This window comes from Oncorhynchus nerka, linkage group LG14 (assembly GCF_034236695.1).
Source record: "Oncorhynchus nerka isolate Pitt River linkage group LG14, Oner_Uvic_2.0, whole genome shotgun sequence".
Lineage (NCBI taxonomy): Eukaryota > Metazoa > Chordata > Actinopteri > Salmoniformes > Salmonidae > Oncorhynchus > Oncorhynchus nerka.
This window is the reverse complement of record NC_088409.1, coordinates 68,045,854-68,056,599: the sequence shown is the minus strand read 5'-3', so window position 1 is coordinate 68,056,599 and position 10,746 is coordinate 68,045,854. Positions and strand designations below refer to the sequence as shown.

The following is a 10,746-nucleotide window of genomic DNA, read 5'->3' as shown; positions in this document are numbered from 1 at the left end:
ATAACAAGCGACACCCCACCTCTGTTTTGCTAAAAAGCTGAGGGATGGGCCTGGAGAAATGTAACCACTCTCAAATTCATTGACAGGGCTGACAATCCAGGGCTGACCATCCATGATATCAAAATGATAGTTTTTACCATGTTTTGAGTTACGACAGTTGAACTAAGCTCATGAGGCATTTCTAAGTTATATTCGTCAAGAATCAATGGGTATATATAATAAATGTATACGTCCAAAACTGGATGTAGCAACTAAGGATTCTAGCTTTAAAGCAGTGAAAGTGAATGTTAGAAATATGAAAGACCAGGATGTTCCTTCTCCACTATTCTGTGTTATGTAGCATAGGGGTCAGGGAGACGTACCTGGAATAGTGCTGTAGAGTCCATGCTGAAGCCGTCACTTCCAGGCTGTCTGACCAGGGCCAGGGCCCGAGGGTCGTCTACAGCCAGCAGAGCCCTGAACCCCACGTTACCAAACGACCTGGCCTGTGTCTCTGGCTGGGCCTTATCCTGGAGGAGGAGAGGGAAACACTAGTAAACACTGTACCAACATTGGTAAAGGTGTTTAGGATATGTATGTGCATTTACCCTGTACTAGATCCTTGTCTACATCCCACATTACACGCTATTCCCCAGATATTGCACTACTTTTGACCAGAGCACGATGGGCCCTGCACAGTACTGTACTTACAATGATTTTGAATCTGTAAAGCAGCGATGGAGCATCAGCCAGACAGCCGTACTCATTGTTGTTGGGGTTGTATTTGGGCACGTATCCATCCGCGCCGGTGCACAGGAACACCTTCTCTATGTTACAGATAAAGGAATCCCCCAGGTTCTGGACTGGGTCCACCATCACTCTGCCATATATCATGTCACCTGGGAGGAGATCAGGTTTGGGTTAATACAGTAATAACTCAATCAATCAATCAATCAGATAGTCAATGGGGCTACCTCCATCCCAAATAGCAACCTATTCCCTATGTAGTGTACTACTTCTGATCAGGACCCATGAAAAGGTGGCGTGTGTGAGAAGTGAGAAGGCTGTGAGAAGCTGGTTGTAAGGCTTCAGTGGAGGCTCCTCAGAGGAGGAAGGGGAGGACCATCTTCTTCAGTGAATTTAATAAAAAATAGTGAAACATTAAAAAAGTTATTATTTTTAGATAAAACTATACTAAATATATTCACATGCCACCAAATGATTGATTAAAACACTGTTTTGCAATGAAGGTCTACAATAGTCTCAAAAGCACCCTCTTGTGTAGTACCATTCTGTAGCCAGGGAACAGCAAGTTTCCATCCTCCTCTGGGTACATTGAATTCAATACAAAACCTAGGAGGCTCACACAGTACACAGTAATTATGACAACTTCAGAAGATGTCATCCAACCTATGAGAACTATTGTATCATGAACTGACATGTTGTCCACCCAATCAAAGTATCAGATAATTAATCTAGTACTGAAAGAATAAGCTACAGCTAGCTGGCACTGCAGTGCATAACATGTGGTGAGTAGTTGACTCAAAGAGAGAGAAAGACAACAGTTGAACAGTTTTGAACAAATACATTTCTGAAAAAAATGAAGGAGGAACGAGAGAGATAGCTATATTTTGTTGTATTTTTCCCCTCCGTTTTCCCTCCGTTTTCATGTCCACTTACTTAGCTAGCAAATGCAGCTAGCTAGTTTAACCGACTCAAACAGAGAGGGATGCTATGTTAGCTAGATGGCTATGGCTATCCAACACTGTAACTCCTCTAAGTCAAGGTACGCTTTTGGTTGTATTCATTTATTGCCAGCTGGTGTAACTGGTAAACTGCTTGCTGCCTGTACACTGTACAGGATGATTGTAGCGGTTTAGTATCAAGTTAGTTCTAGTAGGTATGTTGACTATGATGTTAGTTAACATGGTGACGATGTAGGCTGTGTGTAACGGTTAGCAGTCATGATATGAAGGTTTGGCTTGGAAAGGTTTTTTCACCTGGTCACAGACAGCTGATATGTTGTGCACTGAAGTCCACAAGCCAAGGAGAAAATGTGAGAGGAGGAGAGCAAGTACAGTGCCTTTGGAAAGTATTCAGACCCCTTGAGGTTTTACACATTTTGTTGGGATACAGCGTTATTCGAAAATGTATTAAATTGGGCTTTTTTTCTCATAATGAAAAAGCAAAAACAGGATTTTAGAAATGTAAAATATCACATTTACATAAGTATTCAGACCCTTTACTCACTACTTTCTTAAGCACCTTTGGCAGCGATTTCAGTCTCGAGTCTTCTTGGGTATGACACTACAAACTTGGCACACCTGTATTTGGGGAGTTTCTCCCATTCTTCTTTGCAGATCTCTGAGCTCTGTCAGGTTGGATGGGGAGCGTTGCTGCACAGCTATTTTCAGGTCTCTTCAGATATGTTTCATCGGGTTCAAGTCCAGGGCTCCTGGGCTACTCAAGGACATTGAGAGACTTGTCCCAAAGTCACTCCTGTGTTGTCTTGGCTCTGACCTTAGGGTTATTGTCCTTATGGAAGGTGAACCTTAGCCCCAGGTCTTGAGCGCTCTGGGGCAGGTTTTCATCAAGGTTCTCTCTGTACTTTGCTTCGGTCATCTTTGCCTTGATTCTGACTAGTCTCCCAGTCTCTGCTGCTGAAAAACATCCCCACAGCATGATGCTGCCACCACCATGCTTCCCCGTAGGGATGGTGCCAGGTTTCCTCTAGAAGTTCATTCTTGGTTTCATCAGACCAGAGAATCTTGTTTCTCATGGTCTGAGAGTCTTTAGTTGCCTTTTGGCAAACTCCAAGTGGGCTGTCATGTGCCTTTTACTGAGGAGTGGCACTCTACCATAAAGGCCTGATTGGTGGAGTGCTGCAGAGATGGTTGTCCTTCTGTAAGGTTCTCCCATTTCCACAGAGGAACTCTAGAGCTCTGTCAGACTGATCATCAGGTTCTTGGTCACCTCCCTGACCAAGGCCCTTCTCTCCCAATTGCTCAGTTTGGCCGGGCGGCCAGCTCTAGGAAGAGTATTGGTGGTTCCAAACTTCTTCCATTTAAGAATGATGGAGGCCACTGTGTTCTTGGGGACCATCAATGCTGCAGTTTTTGCTACCCTTCCCCAAATCTGTGCCTCAACACAATCCTGTCTTGGAGCTATACGGACAATTGCTTCAACCTCATGGCTTGGTTTTTGCTCTGACATGCACTGTCAACTGTGGGACCTTATATAGACAGGTGTGTGCCTTTCCAAATCATGTCCAATCAATTGAATTTACCACAGGTGGACTCCAATCAAGTTGTAGAAACATCTCAAGGATGATCAATGGAAACAGGATGCACCTGAGCTCAATTTCGAGTCTCATAGCAAAGGGTCTGAATACTTATGTAAATAAGGTATTTCTGTTATTAATATATTTAAAAAAAAATGTGATCAATTTTAGAATAAGGCTGTAACGTAACAAAATGTGGAAACAGTCAAGGGGTCTGAATACCTTCCGAAGGCACTGTAGATAGATGCGAGAAGGAATTATATATACAACGAGCAAAGTGATTATGTTGTTTGTATGTGGGTGCTATGAAAGTGAACTGTGTTTGTGTGTGATCAGGTGTGTATTAATTAGGTAGATTTGGTTGAAAATGTTTCTTAAATGGAAGCAAACGGAACGAAACGTGGATAAACATACCTGAATTTGTCCAAAAGAAACTCTCGTTTGCAACTGTTGGACGAATGATTACACACTAGATCAGCTAGATGCAGGCAAGAGTCTGCAAGGCGGTATTGAATGTGTCACTGTCTCTCACCTTGTTTACACAAAATGTTATCTTGACCTGTGCACCTACGTTGTAAACTTTATTTCATAGGCTAGGTTGTAGCAACCTCATGTTGACCGACCCTCCCTCATCTTAAACAGCACTGACCAATCCTCCCTCATCTTAAACAGCACTGACCAATCCTTCCTCAACTTAACTTCTTATGTCTGGGGGGCAGTATCGAGTAGCTTGGATGAATAAGGTGCCCAGAGTAAACTGCCTGCTACTCAGGCTTAGAAGCTAAGATAGGCATATTATTAGTAGATTTTGATAGAAAACACTCTGAAGTTTCTAAAACTGTTTGAATGATGTCTGAGTATAACAGAACTCATATGGCAGGCAAAAACCTGAGAAAAAATCCAACCAGGAAGTGGGAAATCTGAGGTTTCTAGGTTTTTAAGTCTTTGCCTATCCAATATACAGTATAACATTTGGTCCAATTGCACTTCCTAAGGCTTCCACTAGATGTCAACAGTCTATAGAACCTTGTTTCAGGCTTCTACTGTGAAGAGGGAGCGAATAAGAGCTGTTTGAGTCAGGGGTCTGGCAGAGTGCCATGATGGCAGAGTGCCATGAGCTGATCACGTGCGCCCGTGAGAGTTAGCTGTGTTCCTTTTCCTTTCTAAAGACAAAGGAATTGTCCGGTTGGAATATTATTGAAGATTTATGATAAAAACATCCTAAAGATTGATTCTATACATCGTTTGACATGTTTCTACAAACTGTAATGGAACTGTCGTCTAAACTAAGTGCCTGCCCCTTGTGAATTTGGATTTGTGAACTAAACGCGAACAAAAAGGAGGTATTTGGACATAAATTATGGACTTTATCGGAAAAAAAACATTTATTGTGGAACTAGGATTCCTGGGAGTGCATTCCGATGAAGATCATTAAAGGTAAGTGAATATTTATAATGCTATTTCTGACTTCTGTTGACTCCACAACATGGCGGGTATCTGTATGGCTTGTTTTTGTCTCTGAGCGCTGTACTCAGATTATTGCATGGTGTGCTTTTTCCATAAAGCTTTTTTGAAATCTGACACAGCGGTTGCATTAAGGAGAAGTATATCTTTAATTCCATGTATAACACTTGTATTTTCATCAACATTCGTGATGAGTATGTCTGTAAATTGATGTGGCTCTCTGCAAAATCACCGGATGTTTTGGAAGCAAAAATTTACTGAATATAACGTGCCAATGTAAACTGAGATTTTTGGATATAAATATGAACTTTATCGGACAAAACATACATGTATTGTGTAACATGAAGTCCTATGAGTGTCATCTGATGAAGATCATCAAAAATGAGTGATTAATTTAATCTCTATTTCTGCCTTTTGTGACTCCTCTCTTTGGCAGGAAAAATGGCTGTGTTTTCTGTAACTAGGTGCTGACCTAACATAATCATATGGTGTGCTTTCGCTGTAAGGCCTTTTTGAAATCGGACACTGTGGTGGGATTAACAACAAGTTTATCTTTAAAATTGTGTATAATACATGTATGTTTGAGGAATTTTAATTATGAGATTTCTGTTGTTTGATTTTGGCGCCCTGCACTTTCACTGGCTGCTGTCAAAACGATCCCGTTAACGGGATTTCAGCCGTAAGAAGTTTTAAACAGCACTGACCGATCCTTCCTTATCTTAAACGGCACTGACCGCCACAATAAGGTGAGGGATTGATTGATAAATGCCCATGTGAAAGGCTGTGTTTGTTTGTAGCGTTATAGTACCCTGTGAGAGGCTGTGTTTGTTTGTAGCGTTACAGTACCCTGTGAGAAGGCTGTGTTTGTTTGTAGCGTTACAGTACCCTGTGAGAAGGCTGTGTTTGTTTGTAGCGTTACAGTACCCTGTGAGAAGGCTGTGTTTGTTTGTAGCGTTACAGTACCCTGTGAGAAGGCTGTGTTTGTTTGTAACGTTACAGTACCCTATGAGAAGGCTGTGTTGGTTTGTAACGTTACAGTACCCTGTGAGAAGGCTGTGTTTGTTTTTAGCGTTACAGTACCCTGTGAGAAGGCTGTGTTTGTTTGTAGCGTTACAGTACCCTGTGAGAAGGCTGTGTTTGTTTGTAGTGTTACAGTACCCTATGAGAAGGCTGTGTTTGTTTGTAGCGTTACAGTACCCTGTGAGAAGGCTGTGTTTGTTTGTAGCGTTACAGTACCCTGTGAGAAGGCTGTGTTTGTTTGTAGCGTTATAGTACCCTGTGAGAAGGCGGTGTTTGTTTGTAGCGTTACAGTACCCTGTGAGAAGGCTGTGTTTGTTTGTAGCGTTACAGTACCCTATGAGAAGGCTGTGTTTGTTTGTAACGTTACAGTACCCTGTGAGAAGGCTGTGTTTGTTTGTAGCGTTACAGTACCCTATGAGAAGGCTGTGTTTGTTTGTAGCGTTACAGTACCCTGTGAGAAGGCTGTGTTTGTTTGTAGCGTTACAGTACCCTGTGAGAAGGCTGTGTTTGTTTGTAGCGTTACAGTACCCTGTGAGAAGGCTGTGTTGGTTTTTAGCATTACAGTACCCTATGAGAAGGCTGTGTTTGTTTGTAGCGTTACAGTACCCTGTGAGAAGGCTGTGTTTGTTTGTAGCGTTACAGTACCCTGTGAGAAGGCTGTGTTTGTTTGTAGCGTTACAGTACCCTGTGAGAAGGCTGTGTTTGTTTGTAGCGTTACAGTACCCTGTGAGAAGGCTGTGTTTGTTTGTAGCGTTACAGTACCCTGTGAGAAGGCTGTGTTTGTTTTTAGCGTTACAGTACCCTGTGAGAAGGCTGTGTTTGTTTGTAGCGTTACAGTACCCTGTGAGAAGGCTGTGTCGCTCTCCTGTCCGAAGCCCATGGATCCGTCAGACAGCCACAAAGTTCTTTTAGACAGCAGCAACATGTGTGTGTTCAGACTGAACTCAGCCGCAACCGGGTCACTCACCTGGGATAGGACACACACAGTACAAGGTTTTACCATCTTAGTATAGGACAACACATACCATTCAGTTACCATCAGAGAACACAGACCGATCACAGTGTTACCGTCAGACAAACACCCCTCAAGCTGTTTCCCACTAGAGTACATCTCTGTGTGCACTCAAAGATTGTCATCTCACAGACACTTTAATGATATGATATTGATGCTCACTCTTAGAAAAAGGGTTCCAAAAGGGTACTTTGGCTGTCCTCGTAGGAAAACCCTTTTTGATTCCAGGTGGAAGCCTTTTTGGTTCCAGGTAGAGCCCTTCTGGATTCCATGTAGAACCCTTTCTACAGAAGGTTCTACATGGAATCCAAAAGGGTTCTACCTGCAACCAAAAATGGTTATTCAAAGGGTTCTCCTATGGGGACAGCCGAAGGACCCTTTAGGGTACTAAATACCACCTTTTTTTCTAAGTGTGTAATTATCCTAGGGTGATCTGACCTGCTGGAAGCGTATGTCCAGGTCAAAGGTGACAGGTTCTCTGGGGTTACAGACAGGAGGCAGGGAGTACTCCAGACTGGGAGGAGAGGTACAGGGCAGCAGCTTCACCGTGTAGGTACCTGAGTAGTCACGCACCTGGGAGACAGAGGGGAATAAGACACTTATTTACACCAGATACACCAGTGCTGATAACACACTACGACTCAAGAAGGAAATCCTGTAAATGGCATAAGGGCTTGTAAGTAAGCATTTCACGGTAAGGTTGTTGTTGTTGTATTCGGCCCAATATGACAAATAAAAATTTATTTGATTTGATTTTCGATTTCATTTGCTACACTTATGACAAAGAGTTAGCAGATAAATAAATAAAGATGATATGAAATATATTGTAAACCCAGTATTAAAGATGGAAGAAAAGATGCTGTCCTCACAGCGAAGTCTGATGTAAAGGTCCACTGCTGCATGGGCTGGTTGTAGGTGGGCTCGCTCCTCACCAGGCTGAGGTTAAAGGTCACCCCAGGGTGGTCCGCACACATCACCATGGACGACAGAGAGGAAGCTGGATACAGACACAGGTAAGGCTAATACAGAACTAAAGAGGAATATGTACAGTATCAAGCGTGTCAGAGTAGGAGTGCTGACTTAGGATCAGTTTTGTCTTTTACATCAAAATGAATAAGATTACATGGACGGGGGGACGTGATCCTAGATCAGCACTCATACTCTGAGACACTTGATACATACTTGTTTAAGACCGTGGATGTACTGTATGAAAAGAGTAGATAATGTGAACATACCAGAGTGTGATATGACAAATAGTCCTCTGAATCGAGCCTCTGTTCTGAAGTTGACCACCAGACGACCCTGTTCGTTGATACGCATACTGGTGGGGTACAGGGCTCCTACAGAATATAGCCAGTCAGTCTCCCTGTCACACTGAACTAACACATCCCTACTATTATAGCCCACCCACTGAGGAAGGTGCGGTGAAGGGCACCTGCAGAATACAACCCATCGTTCTCACTGTCACACCAAGCTAACACTTCCTCATTAATTGCTGTAGAAGCAATAACATAACCATATCATCTGTGGTCAAAGTACACCAGACAGTGTTGTATTTGTTTGTTTTTGCCTCATTCTGTAAAGACTGAAATGACTTCTGAATATATTTAATTTGATGTGAGACTTGCCTTGTAGCTCAGCCTCAGGAGGGCTGCCGATGCCGTCCCGCCACAAGATGGCAGTGTCGTATACGAAGGTGAGTCGTAGCTCAGATTGCAGGTCAAAATGCTGCCAGCCCCCTGCCCCAACCGGGGAGTGGAACACATAGGAGACATGGAGGGGCACCCGGAGGGTCACATAGGACTGGACCAGGTTCAACACCTAGAGAGAGACATGCATCAAATCAAGCCCTTTTTAACATGCATTTTAACATCAATACACTCTACAACAACTGTACAGCAATAGTAGGTTCAACTCCAACAGAGAGACAGGAGAAAGAGGGAGAACTAAAGAGAGAGAAATAGAGAGGGGGAGAGAGAAAGATAGTAAAATAAAAAGAGACATATAGAGAGAAATAGAGAGGGGGGAAGAGAGAAAGATAGTAAAATAAAAAGAGACATATAGAGAGAAATAGAGAGGGGGAGAGAGAAAGATAGTAAAATAAAAAGAGAACTAAAGAAAGGGGGGAAGAGAGAAATATAGTGAAATAAAAAGAGAAATATAGAGAGAAATAGAGAGGGGGGAAGAGAGAAAGATAGTGAAATAAAAAGGGAACTAAAGAGAGAGAAATTGTCACGCCCTGGCCTTAGTTATCTTTGTTTTCTTTATTATTTTGGTTAGGTCAGGGTGTGACATGGGGGATTTATGTGTTTTGTCTGGTCTAGGGTTTTTTGTATGTTTATGGGGCTGTTTCCTTTCTAGGTAGTTTGTAAGTCTATGGTTGCCTAGATTGGTTCTCAATTAGAGGCAGCTGTCTATCGTTGTCTCTGATTGAGAACCATATTTAGGCAGCCATATTCTGTGGGTACTTTGTGGGTGGTTGTCTTCTGTCTTTGTGTCATTGCACCAGATAGGACTGTTCTTGTTTATCGTCTATACTAAACATGTTGAACACTAACCACGCAGCATTTTGGTCCTCTCCTTCAGCGGAAGAAAGACGTTACAGAACCACCCACCACAACAGGACCAAGCAGCGTGGTAACGGGCAGGAGCAAGAGAGGCAGCGATGTCAGGATTTCTGGACATGGGAGCAGAATCTGGACTATACAACTTGGGAAGAGAGACAGGTGGGCGGTCGACCCAGGGACAGTGCCGGAGCCCGCTTGGGATTCGCCGGAGCAGTGCGAGGAGGGTTACAGGAGAATGGAGTTGGCGAAACGAGCACGGTAGGAAGCCCGAGAGGCAGCCACAATTTTTTTGGGGGGAGGGCACACAGGGAGTATGGCAAAGCCAGGTAGGAGACCTGCGCCAACTTCCTGTGCTTACCGGAGAGCGAGAGAGACCAGGCAGGCACCGTGTTATGCTGGGGAGCGCACGGAGTCTCCAGTGCGGGTGCATAGCCCGGTGCGGTACATTCCCGCTAGAGTGGGCATCGAGCCCGGTAAGGTTGGGAGGCTCAGTGCTCAAGAGCTCCAGTGCGCCTGCACGCACCAGCCCTCCCATGGCAGCCCCCGGCACCAGGCTTCCTGTGCGTGTCCAGAGCCCAGTACTCCCTGTTCCTCCTCCCCGCACTCGCCCTGAGGTGCGTGTCATCGGCCCAGTACCACCAGTGCCGGCACCACGCACCAGGCCTACAGTGCGCCTCGCCTGTCCAGATCCGCTAGAGTCTCCCGCCTGTCCAGAGCCGCTAGAGTCTCCCGCCTGTCCAGAGCCGCTAGAGTCTCCCGCCTGTCCAGAGCCGCTAGAGTCTCCCGCCTGTCCAGAGCTGCTAGAGTCTCCCGCCTGTCCAGAGCCGCTAGAGTCTCCCGCCTGTCCAGAGCCGCTAGAGTCTCCCGCCTGTCCAGAGCCGCTAGAGTCTCCCGCCTGTCCAGAGCCGCTAGTCTCCCGCCTGTCCAGAGCCGCCAGAGTCTCCCGCCTGTCCAGAGCCGCCAGAGTCTCCCGTCTGTCCTGAGCCGCCAGAGCCGCCAGTCTGCAAGGAGCCGCCAGTCTGCAAGGAGCCGCCAGTCTGCAAGGACCCGCCAGTCAGCCAGGATCCGCCAGAGCCGCCAGTCAGCCAGGATCCGCCAGTAAGCCAAGAGCCACCAGTCAGCCAGGATCCGCCAGAGCCGCCAGTCAGCCAGGATCCGCCAGAGCCGCCATTCAGCCAGGAGCCGCCAGGATCCGCCAGTCAGCCAGGATCCGCCAGTCAGCCAGGATCCGCCAGAGCCGCCAGTCAGCCAGGATCCGCCAGAGCAGTCAGTCAGCCAGGAGCTGCCAGAGCAGTCATCCAGCCTGAGCTGCCCCTCAGTCCTGGGCTGCCCCTCAGTCCTTTGCTGCCCCTCAGTCCGGCGGAGTTTGTTTAGTGGAGGAGTGGGGCCCTTTAGTAGGGTTGCCAATCCTAGGTCGGCGGCGA

The 10,746-nt window shown here is 45.5% G+C and overlaps 1 protein-coding gene across 1 annotated transcript in view; it reads right to left on the bottom strand.

Moving 5' to 3' along the window:
* The window catches only part of LOC115141752 (FRAS1-related extracellular matrix protein 2-like), a 118,747-nt gene that overhangs the window by 4,199 nt on the left and 103,802 nt on the right, over positions 1-10,746 (bottom strand). The window contains exons 19-25 of the mRNA XM_029680923.2: positions 8,384-8,576; positions 7,991-8,095; positions 7,625-7,752; positions 7,194-7,328; positions 6,584-6,710; positions 691-878; positions 363-509 (exon numbers count right to left, since the gene is read on the bottom strand). Of these exons, the coding sequence (XP_029536783.1) occupies positions 363-509; positions 691-878; positions 6,584-6,710; positions 7,194-7,328; positions 7,625-7,752; positions 7,991-8,095; positions 8,384-8,576 (1,023 nt within the window). The remainder of the gene's footprint in view (positions 1-362; positions 510-690; positions 879-6,583; positions 6,711-7,193; positions 7,329-7,624; positions 7,753-7,990; positions 8,096-8,383; positions 8,577-10,746) is intronic.